Consider the following 19270-nt stretch of genomic DNA (forward strand, 5'->3'; position numbering starts at 1 on the left):
GATCATACCCTCCTTCCTGCTAACAAGAAGAACTATACCATGCCCAGCTTGGGTGTCACACTGGATACTCAAGCCACCCTGAAACTCTTATCAGAGATGCTAGTCACACTCACCACATGCCTCTGGGTATTCACAGAAAGGGCAGACACTCTACTAAGCCATAGAGTCATAGTCCTAAGATAAAAGCCATCAGAGGAAAAAAAACAACAAGTACATCCACAAATGCCCAAAAATAAATGCAGAAATTCAAGAATAAGGAAGACAACATGATGCCCCCAAAGGAACAAAAGAACATTTCAGCATTAGAATGTGAAGTTGAAGAAATTGATGAAATGCCTGAAATAGAATTTAAGATTAATCATAGGATTGCTCAATAATTATAGCAATCATAGGATTACTCAGAAACAAATCCATTAAAGAAATCCATACACAATATGGGTGAAAAATTATCCCATGAAATTGAGATTTTGGAGAGATATCAAAATGAAATATTAGAAATGAATAATTGAACATGTCAAATAAAAGATACAGTGGAAAGACTTAAAAACAGACTTCGTGAGACAGAAGAAAAAATATCTGAGCTAGAAGACAAATCTTTGGAAATTTTTCAATTAGACCAAAGAAATAAGAAGAAATTAGAAAAAATGAAAACAGTGTTGGAAATTTCTGGGAAACTATCAAATGACCCAGTGTAGGGGTCTTAGGAGCTCCTGAAGGTATGGAAAGAGAGAATGTATTATAAGGCCTTTTTATTGAAATAATTACAAAAACTTCCCTAAGAAATGAACATTCAAGTACACAGTGCTCATAGATCTACTAATAGACATGATCAGAAAAGATCTTCACCATGACACATTGTAGTTGACATTCAACCATAAAATATAAAGAAAAGGTTTTAAAATGTATATAAGAGAAACACCAGATTACTTTCAGAGGATCTCCGATTAGACTCATAGCTGATGTCTCATCAAAAACCTTACAGGCTGGGAAAGAATGGAGTGACATAGTCCAACTCTTAAGAGAAAAAAACTCGACCCAGAATACTGTACCCTCCAAATCTCTCTTTTATGAATGAAAGTAAAATAAAGACCTTCCATAGCAAACAGAAATTGAGAGAATTTGTCAGCACTTGTCCAGCCTTACAAAATTTGCTTACACATCTACACACATAATCACAGAAAGATATAAATCACAGAAAGGTGAAAGAATGTGAAGACAGAAAATCTCCCAGTAAAATACGAAGGAAATCCAAAGCAAACAATAGGAATATTTAAAGAAAAATGGTAGGGCAAAGTCAGTACTTATCAATAATAACCTTGAATATAAATGACTTAAATTCTCCAATTAAAAGATACAGACTGGCAAAGTGGTTTAAAAAAAAGACCCATCTATTTTCTGCCTGCAAGAAACATACCTAATCAACGAAGATACATGCAAACTGAAAGGGAAAGGGACAGACAAATGGAGATTGAATAAGTAATTAAGACCCTTGAACAAACAAAAGCTCAGGACCAGGTAGCTTCGCTGCTGAATTCTACCAGACATTTAAAAAAGAGCTAATTCCAATTCTTCCAAAGCTATTCAGTACAATGTAAAGGGAAAGAATATTCCCAAACTCCTTCTAGGAAGCCTGAATCACCTTAATTCCTAAACCAGAAAAAGACATAACAGAGAAAGAGAACTATAGACCAATATCCCTTATCTACATAGATGCAAAAATCTTCGACAACATAATAGCTAATCAAATCCAACAGCACATCAGAAAGATCACTCACCCAGACCCAGAGGGATTTATCCTGGGTATGCAGGGTACATCAGCATTCACAAATCAATAATGTGATACATTATATTAACAAACTGAATAACAAAAAGCACATAATTATTGCAATAGATGCCGAGAAAGCATTTAATAAAATACAACATCCTTTCATGATGAAAACCTTATGCAAATTGGATATAGAAGGAACATTCCTCAACACAATCATGGTAATTTATGACAAACCCACAGCCACCATCTTATTGAATGGGAAAAATTTGAAGCATTCCCTAAAAGAACTGGAACCCAACAAGGATGCCCACTCTTCACCATTGCTATTCAATATACTAGAAGTTTTAGCCAGAGCCATTAGGCAAGAACAAGAAATCAAAGGGATACAAATTGGGGAGGAGGATATCATATATCTGTATTTGCAGATGACACGATTCCATATATACCAGAAACAACAGACTCCACCAAGAGACCATTGAAACTGATAAAAGAGTTTGATTAAGTGGCAGGATATAAAATCAACATACAAAAATCAATAGCCTTTGTATACACAGACAATGGACAAATCTTCCATGTTCATGGATTGGTAGAATCAATATCGTCAAAATGTCCATACTGCCAAAAGCAATTTACAGATTCTATGAGATACCAATCAAAATACCAAGGACATTCCTCTCATATATAGAAAAAATGATGCTGAAATTGGTATGGAAACACAAGAAACTCCAAATAGCTAAAGAAATCTTATGCAACAAAAACAAAGCCAATGGCTTCACAAATACTAGTTAGTTTTCAAGACATATTACAGGGCAGTTATAATCAAAACAGCTTGGTACTGGCACAGAAATAGATTTGTAGAGCTATGGAACAGAATAGAAACTTCAAAAATCAACCCATGTTGATCTACAACCAACTTATCTTTGTCAAGGGAACTAAATCAATCCCTGAAGCAGGTATAGTCTCTTCAACAAATGCTGCTGGGAAATTTGGATCTCTGCATGTGCAAATATGAAACAAGGCCCCTAATTTATATCTTATAAATAATCCACTCCAAATGCTCAAGGACCTAAACCTATTATCTGAAACCATCAAATTATTAGAGAAATTCTATAACACATTGGCATAGGCAAAGATTTCTTGGAAAAGACCCCAGAACCATAGGCAATCAAAGCCAAATTTGACAAATGGGATTACATCAAGCTGAGAAACTTCTGCACTGCAAAAGAAATACTCAACAAAGTGAAGAGGCAACTGATAGAATGGGAGAAAATATTTGCAAACTATGCAACTGATAAAGGGTTAATACCTAGAATCTATAAAGAGCTCAGAAAACTAAACAACAGAAAAACAAACAATCCATTTAAGAAATGAGCAAAGGACTTGGATAGGCATTTTTCAAAAGATGAAATTCAAAAGGCCAACAGACACTTGAAAAAAATGCTCAGGGAAATGCAAATCAAAACCACGATGAGGTTTCACCTCACTCCATTCAGAATGGCTGTCATACAGAAATCAACAAACAACAGATGCTCTTGAGGGTGTGGGGAAAAAGGTACCCTAATCCACTGTTGGTGGGATTGTAAACTTGTACAACCACTGTGGAAGACATTATGGAAATACCTCAGAAATCTGAAAATAGATCTACCTTATGATCCAGCCATCCCACGTATGGGAATTTACCCAATCAAAAAGAAATCAGCATATGAAAGAATTATCTGTACCCCATGTTCACTGCTGCTCAATTCACAATAGCTAAGATATGGAATCAACCCAAATGCCCTTTAACTCATGACTGATAGAAATTTATAGTATTATATCCTATGGAATACTACTCAGCAGTTAAAAAATATGAAATCCTGTCTTTTGCAACAAAATGGACACAACTGGAAACCATTATACTTCGTGAAATAAGCCATTTCTAAAAAGACAAATTCCATATGTTTTCCCTGATCTGTGGTAAGTGGTATAGTACCTAAAATGTATTGGAGTGAAATGAACATTTCAAGATTTGATGATTGTTGATAGCCCTCATCTCTACTAATGAGAAACAGTGTTTTTTTTTTTCTTCATGCTATTTGTTGAACTCTTTATTTAGTTTAGGGATAATCTTGTGAATATAAAGTAAACTGAAAATAGATCTTTTAATAGTGAGATGAGAAGGTGGAGGAGGAAGAGGGTGGAAGCATAGGAAGTGGGAGGGTAGTGAGGGAAGTATCACTTTATTTCCTAAATTTGTATATATGAAATCATGAAGTTTGTATACCTTAAATAAAATTAAAAGTAATTATATAATAGGAAAAAAACACATACTATGAGTAAACCATGCATGACTCTCATACCTTTTAATTAAAATAAACTTTGCATTTAATTCCATTTTTATGAATTTTCTGGAGTGCCCTTTAATTTACAGAAAAACTTTCTGAACTGAATGAGAATACTCAGAGTTCCTGTGCTTCATACAAATGAATCTTGAGATCCTTCAATTCTTTAGGAGTGTTCTCACTGAGATTATAGTGCTTTGAAATTAATATGGGCAGAAGCATCTCAATTAGAAACACCTAGAAGCTGATCAGCTGTAAAGTTTGGTTTTTATTCTATCTCATTTTGTGTGTGTGTATGTGCATCTGAAGGGCAGTCAGAGTCTTGGTATTTTATTCTGGATGGTACATTCACAACCCCAATACTTGTGATCCACAAGGTAGTTCATGCACATTCTCATGATTTATTGCTATGTACAAACCACCCTGATCCTTTTCACTATGCATAGTGGGTAGACCTACTCTGTTCCTCCTTTCCTCCCAGAACATGAGAATAAGGAACAGCAGAAAATTGAAGCAGTGGTTGCAATGAAAAAGGAGTGAAGGTGAAAGGAAGAGTCACTGGCCTGACAGTCAGCTGATTTCTGTGTATCTCAGGATCCTCACCTGGGAAATAAGATCCAGAGATTCAGTGACCCATTGAGTCTTGTCCTCTTTGAACATCCAGTATATTTCAGATTTAAATAAATGAAGCCCTTTCTACAGGGACTGAAAGGGAAGTGCAGCTACTTTTGTAAAGGTTTCATTTAGCTGCAAGCAAAAGGATGCTGCATTCCAAAGCTTTTACTAAAGCATGCATAGAACCATTTTGACATAAATAATTCATGCTGAGCAGACCTAAGCTAATGAAGCTCAAAATGCCACGGGTGGAAATCTTAGTTTAACAAAAACAGATGAGGTGATAACTGCATAGAATCATAGCATCTTACAGGTAGAAGTATTATTTTTTCTGGAATACTATTCTTTGTTATGAAGAAGGAAACTGAGTCCCAACAAGATTTTATGTGGCTGGTTAGTGGCATTCTTGCGTTTTACTTCCTTAAATTTGTATTTTATGTTAATGTGTTTCTTATAAAATATAGCATAGCCTTAAGAAAATAGATATTTATTATCTAGGCAACATAATGCCTTAATAAACTAATTAGTCTATTAAATAGACATAAATATCAAATTCTACCTGAACTTTCTAAATTCTATAACTTTTCTCTATGTAACATTTATCTCTTCTCATAGATCTCAATGAAATTTTGAGTAATAACATATGTACCCTTCAAGGAAAAACACTACAAGGAACTTCCTACCAGGTAATGTGAATAATCAACCCCTGTTATTAAGCTCTGAAATGCTCCAGATGCGGTGTAGGGTGTTTGGATGGGTAGCCTTGTCGCTATTTTGAATTTAGTTGTTGTAAGTTTTGTAACTGATATGCTGTGTCTCTATGAATTGGAATATAAGTGGAAAAATCAAATGATGACCTGAGATAATCATCTTAACTATGCAAAACATCACGCTCTACAGCTTTTTGATAGGTACTTCTGGACCTCCCACATTGATATATTGGGATGTTCTGTGACAAGACCTATGCTGAGTGCCTAGATCCATCTAGCAGCCTTCAGAATGGGTCATGTTCCTTGTGTTTTTACATTTGATATAAAAAAAATATGGGTTTACTGTGATTTCTGATCTATCTCTTTGAAGTATTGCACTCATTAGCCCAGGAGTTTGAGTAATTAAGAATTCTTGGGCCTCCCTAGCAAGAATAATGTAACACTAGTTAACAGATAGAAAATTGCTATTCATTCCGTAACAACCAAATGTATATGAATCAATGGGACCAAATCAGGCGTCAGACTGGTATTTTTCTGCTGGCTACAAGGTTCTCTTCCTTCATTCTCAGGTTTTATTGGAAAATTAGAATTTCCTTTGCATATTATCAATAAGCAGAGGCAAAGTAGCACATGAATTAAGAAGAGTTGATTTGGAGAGAGAAAGACCAGCATCCGTGAATGCACTCTGATTTCTGAGGTTGACAGAGGTCCCCCAGTGAATGAGACAATTGTCTAGCTTCTGACCAGCTATCATTTCTGCTGGATGTTTTGATGTTGCCAGAATGATAGGACTCTCCTCTCCCAAAGTTTGCTAACACATTGCCTGAGCACCTGTTGTCCAGTGAATTCTCCCTGCAATTCGTGATTTGTATCTTGGTTCGGCTCTTGGTAAATCTCTGATCTTGGACAATTTAAATAAACTCTTTCTGTCTCAGTTTCCATCATCTACAAAACTGACCTGTAAAGAACCAGTATCTTTGGGCCAATGTTTTGGTGTAGTAGGTTAAGCTGCTGCCTGCAATGCTGGCATCCCATATGGGCACGGGTTTGAGTCCTGGCCATTCCACTTCTGATCCAGCTCCCTATTAATGTGTCTGAAAAAAAGGAAAAAGATGGCCCAAGTGCTTGGGCTTCTGTACACAGGTGGGATAACTGGAAGAAGCTCCAGGCTTCTGGCTTCCGCCTGGCATAGCCCCAGCTATTGCAGCCATTTGGGCAGTGAACCAGCAGAAGGAGGATCTCACTCTCGGTCTCTTCCTCTCTCTGTGTCACTCGGCCTTTCAAATAAATAAATTTTTTAAAAAAAATCTTTAAAGGTTAAAAAAAAACAGCATCTCAGGACTGTCTTGAGGAGTAAGAGAAATACTTCATTAAAGCACTTGGCTTCATGGTTGGCATTTAGATGAAGCTTAAGAGAATTCAGCTGTTGCTGTTAGTCCTCTTTCTTGCCCCCATTCCCCTCCCCCGTCAGCTTATGCTAGGCAAGTTCTTAATGGCACTTTCGCAAGCACAGCTGGCAGAGTCTCTCTTGACATAGGCAGTCTCATTTTCCTCAACTCAGATGAGGCCTCAGATATAATATCTAAGTGAAAGTGTCTGATAGCCAGAGGAGAGTCACAGCTGGTTTACAGAAGACTCCCCAGGCATGCCTTGTGCCGAGAGGAATCTTTGTTTAGGCTTTTACTCGAAAAATAGAAACATCTCTTAGAAAGAAGAAAAAGATGCAGATCGTTCGTAGAAGAAAACAATTAGAGATAAATCTTTACTCTCATACCACTCCTTCTAGATGTGTTTATTGGTTCAAGAATGGTGCTTCTCTGTGGTAACTGTTCTAGTCTGATGTAGCTCATCACTGAGGGCCGGTGGGTTTACATCCAGTAACAGATAAGGCAGAGCCATTTGGAAATCCTCATTTGGGTGTAGGGATCAGTCTTATCCAACTTCGTTCTTATTCATACTAAGCATGCAATTGAATTTAAATAAGCAACATTTATCTATATGTCAGAATATGTTGGTTTAACAAAGAGGATTACGCAGTGTATTAGCTTATTAATTCCTCATATCCAAGAGATGGGGGAGGAAGGAGAGCATTCTTGGATGGAGAAGCAAATGTGAGGAGGGATACCAGTCTGTGGGTGAGCTTATAGGAGAGTAGACTTTGCCGCAGACCTTGGCCTGTCATTCCTGAGTAAATGACTATCAGAATAGTGTTTCTCCAAGGGTACCTTAAAGAGTGTCTATAGCAGACTCACATGGAGTATTTGTTAAAATTTGTTATGACTGGGGCCTGGGATTTGTATCTAAAAAATTGTTTAATTTATCTGTAAGGCAGAGAGACAGAAAGATGGATAGAGTTCTCATATGTTGGTTCACTACTCAAATGCTTGCAACAGCCAAGGCTGAGACAGACTGAAGCTCAGAGCTGGGAACTCAACCCACATCTCTCACATGGTTGGCCATAACTCAACTACTTAAGCCATCACCTGTTACCTCCCAGGGTGCACGTTACCTGGAAGCCGGAACTAGGAGTGGAGCAAGGACTCGAACCCAGCCACTCCAATGTGAGATGCAAACATCCCAATAGTGTCTTTAATCACTATGCCAAATCACTGCTACTCCCCCTCCCTTTTTTTGTGTATCTCTGGATGATACTCAGTATACAAACCATGAACATCTTTGAAATCAGGAGAATTGGTGGGCATCTGTCCACAGATGTGACGTTCTATGCATTTGTACTTGGCAAGTCCAAATTAGGCTCAGGTCTCAACTTGGAAAAGAACAGTCTAGGAACAGTCTAGGAAAAGTCAAATAGTTTTTTTTTTTTCTTCCTCGTTGTGGGAATATTTGTCATTATAGAATAAAAAAAAACATGTAAAAGTAGAAAGGACTAAAGGTATTTTTTATGTAGTCATTTTGCTGATTATATGGAATAAAGGACAAAGAACGTAAAATATTTTTCTACTTATAATTATCATAGGATCTTGCCAACAAGATGTATTTTGGTCACTAAAGTCACTCAGGATGGAAGATTTAAACATAAACTGAATTCTCAATCAGAAAAGACTCAAGCAGACATGTTTTCAGTATATTCTCAAAATGATAAGGAAGCCCTTAGTCTCGGAGGAATCAAGTGGCAGGTGCAGGGGGATGTTCGCAGAATACTTTCTTCAGTACTGACTGAGCTCCCCGCCTGTTTCTTCCAAGTTGGCCTGGGATAACCCTGCTGGAGAACCAGGCGTGCAGGAGCGGTACTGCTGGGGAGGCTTTGGAGCGAGAGCAGTCAATTACTCCTGTGAACACTACACCGACTACGAAGAACATCTTGTCAACACCTGACTCCCAGCCCTTATTTTTGAGACTTTGTTCTTGTTTGTTCTTCTCTGGAAGCATTCATTTGACGGCTCAAATATTTTGTAGCTTGTTGGAAAAGGTCTAAAGTATGCAGGAATACGGACTTTAGGCTAATATATTTTCAGAAATGTTGTATGCCTCATTTCTCACGTAAATTCTCCAGCTACATTCAGGCTTCAGAGCAGCATTCATATTCATGATAGAAAAAAGCGATCACATCTATTACGTCCAGGGCTGGGATATTGAGCATTGTCAAGCACCCCTACCCGGGACTGAAATAAAACATTTCTTCCCTGAGCTTCTTAAGGGAGAAAAAGGCTTGCTGAGGATTTAATTAAAAATACGTATGTAGGGACTGTTAGGTATTTGCAGACTTAAAGCTGTATCCGATGCAGCACACCATGGTCGAGAAATGGTGTGTAACATGGACCGAAGTCGTACTGCTTTTTTTGTGAGCTTAACTGAGGTCATGAAACTGGGTCACTGAGGTTGTACTGGGATCCCGTTAACAAGCAGAAAAGGCAAGCCCCTCACTGGGTTTCATCAGACAAATTTGAGATGGCTCTAAACCGAGATGTGAACAATCCATCATGCAGAAAAGAAGAAAAGGCCAAAATGACAGATTGTTCACATAGTGCCTGCTAGAGTCAAACCAAGGATAGTTTAGGTATGATAAAATTGTCATGCAATAGATACTGTGTATTTTTTTAAAAAAAAGCATGCATTGAGCCCGCTGTCTCTTATAAAGTTTTATTTGTTTGTTTTAAAGTCAGAGTTAGAGAGACGGAGAGACATTCACTGATTCACTCCCCAGGTGACAACAATGGTCAGACCTGGGCCAGACCTAAGCCAGGAGCCAGGAGCTTCATCCAGGTCTTCCGCATGGATGGCAGGGCCCCTAAAACTTGGGACATCTTCTGCTGTTTTTCCAGGCCATGAGCAGAGAGCTGCAACAGAAGTGGAGCAGCCAAGAAAGGAACTGGCATCCATATGGGATGCCTGCATTGCAGGCAATGGCTTTACCCACTATGCCACACTGGCCCCAATATTGTGTGTTGGTCCATGTTTCTTATTTCATGTTATTTCTTATCCATTATATAACTCTATTATATTAAGTATCTATTGATGCACAGCAAATTACCTGGAAATGTAGAGGCTTAAAAAACTAAAATATATTACCTAACGGTTTTGTTAGTTCGGGAGTATGGGATTGGTATTTCTAGTTCAGAGTCTTGTGTGATTACAATCAAGATGTCATCTACAGTTTTAACTAGGGCTAGAGAATTTCTTTTCAACTGCCAGTCATGACAGTAGGCTGGAGGCTTCAGTGCCTTGGTAGGGTTGATCGGAGGCACTGGTCCTTGCAATACTGGCGTCCGTGGGGCTGTTTGGGGGTCCTTATTACATAGCATTTATTCCCCCCAGAGTGAGTGATCCAAGACCCAGAGCCAGGGGAGAAAATAATGTCCTTTGAAAACCCACCTCAGAAGTCAAACACCATCAATTCCATCTTATTCTACTTGTTAGCAACAAGTGACTCAGTCTAGCTTTGTGCAGCTCTTGAATTGTATAGAAGAATTTGTAAACATATTTTAAAACCACCAGAGATAACTACTAATATCTTGAGGATAAAGATGGAGATGTTTTCCAAGAGCAATATTATAAATCGTTTTCTTTCTTTATGATTTATTTGTTTATTTGAAAGGCAGAGTTACAGAGAGTGAGGGGGAGAGAGAGAAAGAGATCTTCTGTCTACTGGTTCACTCCCAAATGGCTGCAACAGCAAGGCTGGGCCAGGCTGATGCCAGGAGCCTGGGACTCCATCTGGGTCTCCCATGTGGGTGGCAGGGGCCCACACCCTTGGGCCATCTTCCACTCATTTCCCAGGCACAATAGCAGGGAGTTCGATCATAAGTGAGACAGCCAGCACTTGAACTGGCGCTCATACAAGATGCTGGCATTGCAGGCTGCAGCTTAATCCACCATGTCCCAGTGCTGGTGCTGTGATTACAACTCATTTTACAGATAGAATAGGGGATTATATTTTTTACTCTTCTCTTGAGGAGTAGAAGATTTCTGGGTGGGCAGTTGGTGCAGTTGAGACACTTGCTTCCCACATCATAGTGCTGAGCTTGGAGACCTGGTTCTGCCCTTGTTCCTGCTGGTGATGTGCACCTTAGGATGCAATGGGTGATGGCCAAAGTGGCTGGGTCCACGCCACCCATGTGGGAGAGCTGGATTGAATTCTTGGTTCCTAGATTATGGGCATCTGAGGAGTGAACTTGCAGATGAGAGCTCTCTCTGTCTTTCTGCCTCTCAAAAAGAAGCAAACAAAAGCAGTAGATTTTAAAGAGTGGCTTTAGTTGCTGTTAAAGGAACCCAAAATAGATTCATACCAAATCCACATCTTTTGTTTCTGGTGAAATGGAGTAAAAAATACACTAGATTCCTCAAATTGATGTCCAAAGTTATGCTGAAATGTATAATAAATCCACTTTCTCTTGAAAAACAAAGAAATGAATTTAAACAATGCTCCATTTTAACTTTTCTTTTTTTAAAAGTTTTTTTTTTATTTATTTGAAAGGCATAGTTACAGATGCAGAGAAAGAGAAGGGAGAGAGAGGTCTTCCATCCACTGGTTCACTCCCCAATTGTCCGCAATGGCTAGAACTGCGCTGATCCGAAGCCAGGAGCCAGGAACTTCTTCCGGGTCCCCCACATGGGTGGAGGGGCCCAGCACTTGAGCCATCTTCTACTGCTAACCCAGGCCATAGCAGAGAGCTGGATCAGAGGTGGAACAGGCAGAACTTGAACCGGTGCCCATATGGGATCCCAGCACTGCAGGCAGCAGCTTTACCTGCTATGCCACAGCTCCAGCCCCTTAACTTGTTTTCAAGGAGGAGGAAATACCTCATTTTAACAAAGGAATTTTATGAATGAACTATGTCTTCTTATCAAATTCCAATTCCAAAAATGAGTATTTTCCCTTTTGGTCACTTTAAAAGGTTAAGAAGAATTATTCTTGGTGTTCTTTAGGACTATCGTTATTCATTTTAAAAATGAATTCAGCCAAGAGCTGGTACACATATTCTGGTACCTTTCACTGTGCCTATCACCAGGTATGAAGTGTTATCCTTAAAAACAATCCCAGTGGTGTAGGCCCAGCTCTGCAGGAAGCCACAGGTTACAACCAGTGACCAGAGAAAACTGCATCCATAGCATTTGCTTTATTCACTTCAATTACTCCATCATTTTGTTTGTTTGTTTGTTTCTGGCTTCTTGTTCCTTGTTTGCAGTTTGTGGGCTAGAACTTAAGACTTATGCTTGGATCTGGACTTTATAGTCACCGAATTTGCATTATCTTTGTATGACTTTGGACTTTTTGCTTACACTCGCTGTGCTACAATTTTCTGAGCTGTGAAATGGTGATAAAAAAAAAACCTTCTAACTGTGATAAACACGAAATGAAGCCCTGCGTGGAGTAGTCTAGTCCTTAGATGTTCAGTGAACATTCCTGTCTTCCCCTCTCTGAATTCCCTTTAAATGGTTGTAGACACCCTCTCAGGTAAGATTTGAAATCTTCATGTTAGCACATTCAGGCTGCTGCAACAAAATATCTTCATCTGCCTTAATTTACAAATGACAGAACTATATTGCTTATGGTTCTGGAAGCTAGGGCCAAGATCAAGACACCAGCAGATTTGGTGTCTGGTTAGGGCTTGCTTCTTTACTTCAAAGGTGGAGCCGGGGTGGCGCTGTGGTGTATCGGGTAAAGCCTCCTCCTGCATCCCATATGAGAGATGGTTCGAGTCCCAGCTGCTTCACTTCCAATCCTGCTCCACTTCCAATCCAGCTGTCTGCTGTGGCCTGAGAAAGCACTGGAAGATGGCCCAAATCCCTGGGCCCCTGCACCCATGTAGGAGACCTGGAAGAAGCTCCTGACTCCTGACTTCTGATTGGCGCAGCTCTGGTCTTTGTGGCCATCTGGGGAGAGAACCAGTGGATGGAAGACCTCTCTCCCTGCCTCTGCTTCTCTATAACTCTTCCTTTCAATTAAATAAATAAGTAAATTTTTAACCAAAAAAAAATATGGAACCATCTCAATACATCCACATGTGTTATAAGAGGCTCCATTCAGGAGAGTAGAGCCCTCATGACATAGTCATGTTCCCCCAAAACCTCACTTCATAATATGATTAGACTATGAATTCAATTCCAACAAGTAAATTTAGATTGGTCCCCAACAGTCAGGCTAAAGTACCCTCGTCTCTTACCGTAAACTCTATCACATATCCTTTGCTACCTTTTAGAGCTGCCCTAAGTAGAAACTGTGTTTGATACCATGTATGTGAATTTTTCAAAAGAAGTGGAAGCTGACAGCAAGAATCATACAGTAAGAACCTTACACTGACAAGTACAAAATATAATTAAAAAATGCTGTTGTTATGGGCTGGGTGGGTTAGGGCCTAACCTAATTTTCCAGGTTCTCGCCTTTTGCATATGGAAGAATTCTAAATATAGGCCCAAACATGGGATGCAGTATGATAAACTTTATTTACAAAGTGAGGAAAATTCACAGACCCATTAGGGCTTTATTTAGGGAGAATGGGGCCAAAGAATGAGTCCACATGGAGGAGAGAGCTTCTATTCTCCCTAGCTTTTCATGTGCTTAAAAAAAACGGAAGTGTTTATGTGGTACCACCCCCATGTCCCAGGTAAGAGGAGGTACTTCTCGGGGATGGGTCCTCTGATTGACATATAGATGAACATGACAACACAAAACGAAGGAGGTGGGGCTTCCAGCTCACGATCTGTCTAATCATTACCACATCACTGTGACTCAGAATATTCCAAATGTGTATTTGGTTTGAATTTAAACAATGTAAGATTTCCAAAAGTGGATGTGTGTTATATACCCAATACTGTAGAACACCAAGAGATTACATAGTGGACTGCTTCATAAAACCATTTCCTGATTCAAACTCTTTGTACACCAACCCTCTTCTGGAAGTTAGACCATGGCTTGAGATTGTAGTAAGTGAGGCATCAGGAGTGATTCTAATGTATATATATTCACATGCCATGTATGTACATATGTTTATCTGTTTCCATGTATGTATAAATACACATATATGTAAGTAACCACATTATATATTTAGGCTCAAATATTCTGTATTCGTCTTTATATGTATGCATATGCAAATGAAACCACTGATGAAACACTCATCCTTCTATGAGTATTTTGATAAAGGATAATTAGTATAATTGAGACAACAGATAGACAATGATTCCCTTCCTAATTATTTTGGGAGCTTTCCTTTGTGTAAAATGTTAACATCAGTTGTCTTGTTTGTCTTCTTTTCCTTTCCTTATGCAAAAGAGAGTGACATCAGAATGTTGGAATCCATCTCGCCATCAAAGACACATTAACCCTCCTGCAGAGGAAGAGGTGAGAAATCCCCCCCCCCCAGATATTCTTATTTAAGTGAGTTTTCCGTTTCCCATAATTTTAATAAACACTGTTTTCTATGGTTCTTTACTACCTTAGTTTCAGCTACCAGGTGGAATGTAAAGCAAGGTTTGTCCTTATCAGGAAGTTTTCTGACCTAAAAAAAAAAAAATAAAGCAAGTCCTTCAAAGGACAGGTGGTTATGTAAAATGTTTTTCCCTAAAGTTTAGCAATTCCTCCTATGATAGGGAAGATTTTGTAGCATTAAAAAGGATATGTTCTTTGTGTGCCAAGTCTCTCTTATGATATTAAAATCCTCACATCATATCAACTGGCTTTTTTGCTTGTTGAGACGTTGCTAAACAGGTTCACAGAAAGGACATGTTTTAGAAGGTCTGGCAAATTTCCAGGCCATTCATGTACAAGAATTATAGCATTATGGACTTGAATAGACTGGAAGTCCTATTTATAGTTCTTGTTCCAAAAGGATTGAGGGAACACTGCAAGCTAAATTGTGTTACTGATTTGATTATTGTTCCCCAAAATGTATTTGTAATACAGATTTTGTGCCAAATAACTACCTTCAACAAATCATGTTTCTTTATGTAGGAATGAATAGAATAGTTTCAAAACATCTTTATTCATAGCCCTCTCTCCCCCAAGATAATTGACATGTTATTAACATCCAAGTTTCTACTATAACAGTTTTCTTCTCAACTGTAGTCTTTTTTTTTTTTTTGTCTAAATGATGATAAGTCTGCTAGGTAAGAAGGGGTGATGGAAAGGTACTATTTAAATATGACTTCTGTTCCCTGAAATATTATTGAACTCTGCCCTACTTTTTATGCTTTTTGAGTTTTTAATAACTAGTTAAATATCAAAGAGATGAGAGGAGAAAGAAAAAATCAATGATGAAGATAAAACTATATATTTAGGTGGACTAGAAAATATTTTAATTAGAACTAGATGCAGGGAGCTGGCATTGTGGCGTAACAGGTTAAGCCACAAACTGTAATGCCAGCATCCCACATGGGCACTGGTTCCAGTCCCAGCTGCTCCACTTCCAATCCAGCTCCTTGCTAATGTACCTTCGAAAGCAGTGGAAGATGGCCCATGTCCTTAGGCCCCTGCACCCATGTGGGAGACCCAGATAAGGTTCCTGGCTCCTGGCTTTCCAGAGGATAGAAGATCATTCTTTCTCTCTATCTTTCCCTGTCACTTCCTCTCTCAGTAATTCTTCCTTTCAAATAAATAAAATAGCTCCTTAAAAAATGAAATCGATGCAAGAGGAGAAGGTATTTAGACTAGTATTAAGACATCTGGATCCCACATTGAAGTCCTGGGTTTGATTCCTAGTTCTGACTACTGACTCCAGCTTCCTGCTAATATAGATGCAGAGAGGCAATGGTGGTGGCTCTAGCAATTGGGTTCCTGTTACTCACATGGAAGACTTTGAGTTCTAGGCTCCTGATTTTGGCCCTGGCCTACTGTCAACCATTACAGGCATTTGGAAAGTGAACCAGTAGGTGAGATATTCTCTCCTTCTCTCTCTCTCTCTCTCTCTCTGTGTGTGTGTATGTGTGTGTGCTTGTGGCTCTCTCAACCTCTCTCTCTCAAATACATAAATAATAATAAATAAAACAAAAAAAAATAAAAGAAAACGGGATCAAGAGGCCCAGAGATACCACTGGCTGTATTCTTATGCCACTATATTTACATTTCTGTGTCTCAATTTCATCATTTTTTTAAAAAGATATGTTTATTTATTTATTTAAAAGGCATAATGACAAAGAGACAAAGACAGAAAGAGAGGTCTTCCATCTACTGGCTCACTCCTTAAATGGCCACAACAGCCAGGCTGAAACCAGGAGCCAGGGGGCCAGAAACTCCATCCTGGTCTCACACGTGGGTGGCTGGAGTCCAACTACTTGGGCTGTGTACCCTTGTCTTCTCATGTGCATCTGTGTGAATCTGGATTGGAAGTGGACCAGCCAGGACTCTAATCAGCCCTCCGATATGGAATGTTGGTGTCACAAGCAGTGGGTTAAAGCATTGTGCCACCATTCTGGCCCCAATTCTTCATTTTTTACGTTAGGGGTTAGGGTAGAGATTTCTTTAAAAACCAATAGTTTTGATTAAGAATAGCTCATTCTCATTTTTTCCCTTTATACTTTTGTTATGTTCAGGAGAGTATCTAAAGTAACAAAAGAGGATACTTATCTAATGTCTCTAAGCTTATTTGAGGAGCAACTGATTCCTAGGATCCACTCCTTATTTTTTAGACATACAGGCTGAGATGCAAAGATGTGAAGTGACTTGCTCAAATTCACATGGCTAGTCACAGAGCAGGGCATCAAAGCAGAACCGACTTCTATCAGTAGACCAGGCTGATTCTTAAAAGTTTTCCTGACATGTCTTATTTTTCAGTACTGTAAATTATATTGTAATTTATAAAAAGAAAAGTTGCTCTTTAACGTCATTTCCAGTACCCACAGTTCTTCCTATTGCTAGGAACCTAATAGATACCAAACAAAAACTAATTAATTTATATAGTGGCTCTCAAGTTTTCTATTATCCACATTTTTTGGCTGGCTAGGAAGTGTACCGAAAAAGAAACATGTTCTTATGAACAGTTCTAGAAACTTCTTCAGATTTTCAGAGCAGGAAGCAAAGAAAATGTTGCATCTGTGACTTTTTCCCTTAAACTAGCATAGCCCCCATTTGCATTTCTGATTTGTATATTCTTGTCAGCTTTCAGCTGGGTTGACAGTGTCACCATATTAAAGGACTGACCTCAACCTGGGGGTCAATGAGCAAATAGCAGTCTTGGCTCCCTCTACAGAAGTCTGTAGAGATGGCCATGCAGTTGCAACTTCCTTTTGCCATGGAAAATGGAGCTTGTAGGGCTTCCGAAATATCCCTTTCCTTCCTGTATTCCCAGGAGGGCACATTGTTCTAAGACCAGGACTAAACACCTCGAAAACTGCCTGAGAGAAAGGAGAATAAGATTGAAACTTGTGATAGGACTTGAACAAGTAATCTGTGTGTACATAGCAGGATAGAAAGCTACATAAAGAACTTTGTTAGAGATGGTAAACTGCTCTGCCTCCTTGTTCAAATCCCGCGAATCCTCTAGCTCAGCACATTTCACTCCCCCAACCCCAAGTGATGAAATACTTCTTTTCTGGGGATAAACATCAGAATTTATTTGTGCTTTGCCTAGGATAGCCATTAGCATCTTCTTCCAGGTATCTTTTTGGCCAACAGTTTAGTTGAAATATATTTACACTAAGAGAAGGCACTGAGATACACAAAACAATGCTGGTGCCCCAAAAAGCTCACCTAGTGGAACAAAGAAACAGTGAAACCGATAGCTATTTTTGTTAGCACTGAAATTAAGTAATGAAGATCACTCCCATACAAAATGTCTCAATCTGTTTTGCATCTCTCACAGAGTAGATGCTCAGTAAATGCATATAGAATGACTAAGTAAATGGCTCATAAAGCATATTGGGATTTCATTATTCATTCCATGACTTTTCTTACTGTGTCTATTTCTATTTTAAGTGCTCATCCTATCTTAGTTTAATGTGTTTCTATCATGGAAAAAATAACAATTTTTGTAATTATAGTCATATGTGAATATCTAATATCAACCTGACAGTTTTCCCACCACCTGTAATTATTTCTTCAACCAGTATTTTGTTTGAATAAATGAATGATTTTTACATTGTCTTTTTAGTTTTTGTAGTTATAAGAAAGAAATAAAACAAACCTTTGGAATGGAATATGTTTGTTTTCATGTGTTTCCATTGATCGATTCCAGTTCATAATCTTTTTGGTTTTATTATTGTTCATTGAGTAAGTAAGTGTTAATTTATCATTGTGACTTTTCTAATTATCTTTTAAAAGTACGTTTTGGGTCATGAATAGAGATTCATCATTTTTGTGATGAATGGAGATATGAGTTTGGAGGTTTAATATTCACCATTTAATTCTTTCTTTATTTTTGTTTTTGTCATACAAATGGCTTTTTTTTTGTATTCAATCACTAGCTACCTTTGGTTTCAAGTGACTGGGAACAAATTCAAAGTAGAAAAATTGGATAGTTCTGTGTTTGTTGACATATTTCATTATTGAAAATTGCATTCTAAATACATTTTTTAAATTACAGCATCTCCCCAATTATAAAAGTAATACATTTTAATGTAGAAATCTTAGAAATAAAGAATATATAATGAAGGAAAAATCCACTTCAGTGGTGTTTATGATTTTATACACATTTACATTTTGAGTTTTCACTTGAGATATTGTGAGCATAAAAATAGTTTCTAAAGCTATGCATACTGGGGGAAAATTTTTTAAAAGATTTATTTTGTTTATTTGAAAAACAGACTTATAGAGAGAGGGGCAGAGAGAAAGAAAGAGAGATTGATCTTCTATCTGCTCGTTTACTCTCCAAATTGTTGCAATGGCTGAGGCTGAGCTAGGTCAAAGCCAGGAGCCAGTAGCTTCTTCCTGGTCTCTCACATGAATGCAGGGGCCCAAGTACTTGGGCTGCCCTCTGCTTCTTTCCAGGAGCATTATCAGGGAGCTGGATCAGAAGTGGAACAGCCAGGAGTCAAACTGCTATCCTTATAGGATGCTGGTATTTGAAGGTGATGGCTTTACCTACTGAGCTACAATGCCAACCCATGATTAGGACATTTTAATAGCAAGAGAAGAGCCATAGGACTGGGAAGCTTTGGGGAATATCATCAGCATGAAGCACATGAAACTACCTGAAGCGTTATTTCAGGGTCTTCATTATGACTGGCCTTTAAAAATAAACAAAAATATTCATTTTTTTTAAAGCTCCACTTCTTCTGTTGACAAAATTGTGTAATATAGAAATCAAGCGATCAGGATTTTCTGTTTGAATATTTGTTAAAGATGACATTAGAGAGAAATTTTTTCTAAATCATAAATTAAAAACAAAAGAAATAACAAGGGGATTTTTTTTTACTTAAGTTTTGTCACGCTTTTCCAGCTTCCTTATCATTAGTGAAGGAAGGGT

At 38.4% G+C, this 19270-nt stretch overlaps 1 protein-coding gene across 2 annotated transcripts in view; it reads left to right on the plus strand.

The window, feature by feature from the left end:
• Positions 1 to 19270, plus strand: part of SAMSN1 (SAM domain, SH3 domain and nuclear localization signals 1) — a 169875-nt gene that overhangs the window by 46063 nt on the left and 104542 nt on the right. For both annotated transcript variants that reach the window (XM_070071919.1, XM_051859452.2), the window contains exons 6-7: positions 5320 to 5390; positions 14146 to 14214. In XM_070071919.1, coding sequence (XP_069928020.1) covers positions 5320 to 5390; positions 14146 to 14214 — 140 coding nt within the window. The remainder of the gene's footprint in view (positions 1 to 5319; positions 5391 to 14145; positions 14215 to 19270) is intronic.

Source organism: Oryctolagus cuniculus, chromosome 4 (genome assembly GCF_964237555.1).
Source record: "Oryctolagus cuniculus chromosome 4, mOryCun1.1, whole genome shotgun sequence".
Classification (NCBI taxonomy): Eukaryota; Metazoa; Chordata; class Mammalia; order Lagomorpha; family Leporidae; genus Oryctolagus; species Oryctolagus cuniculus.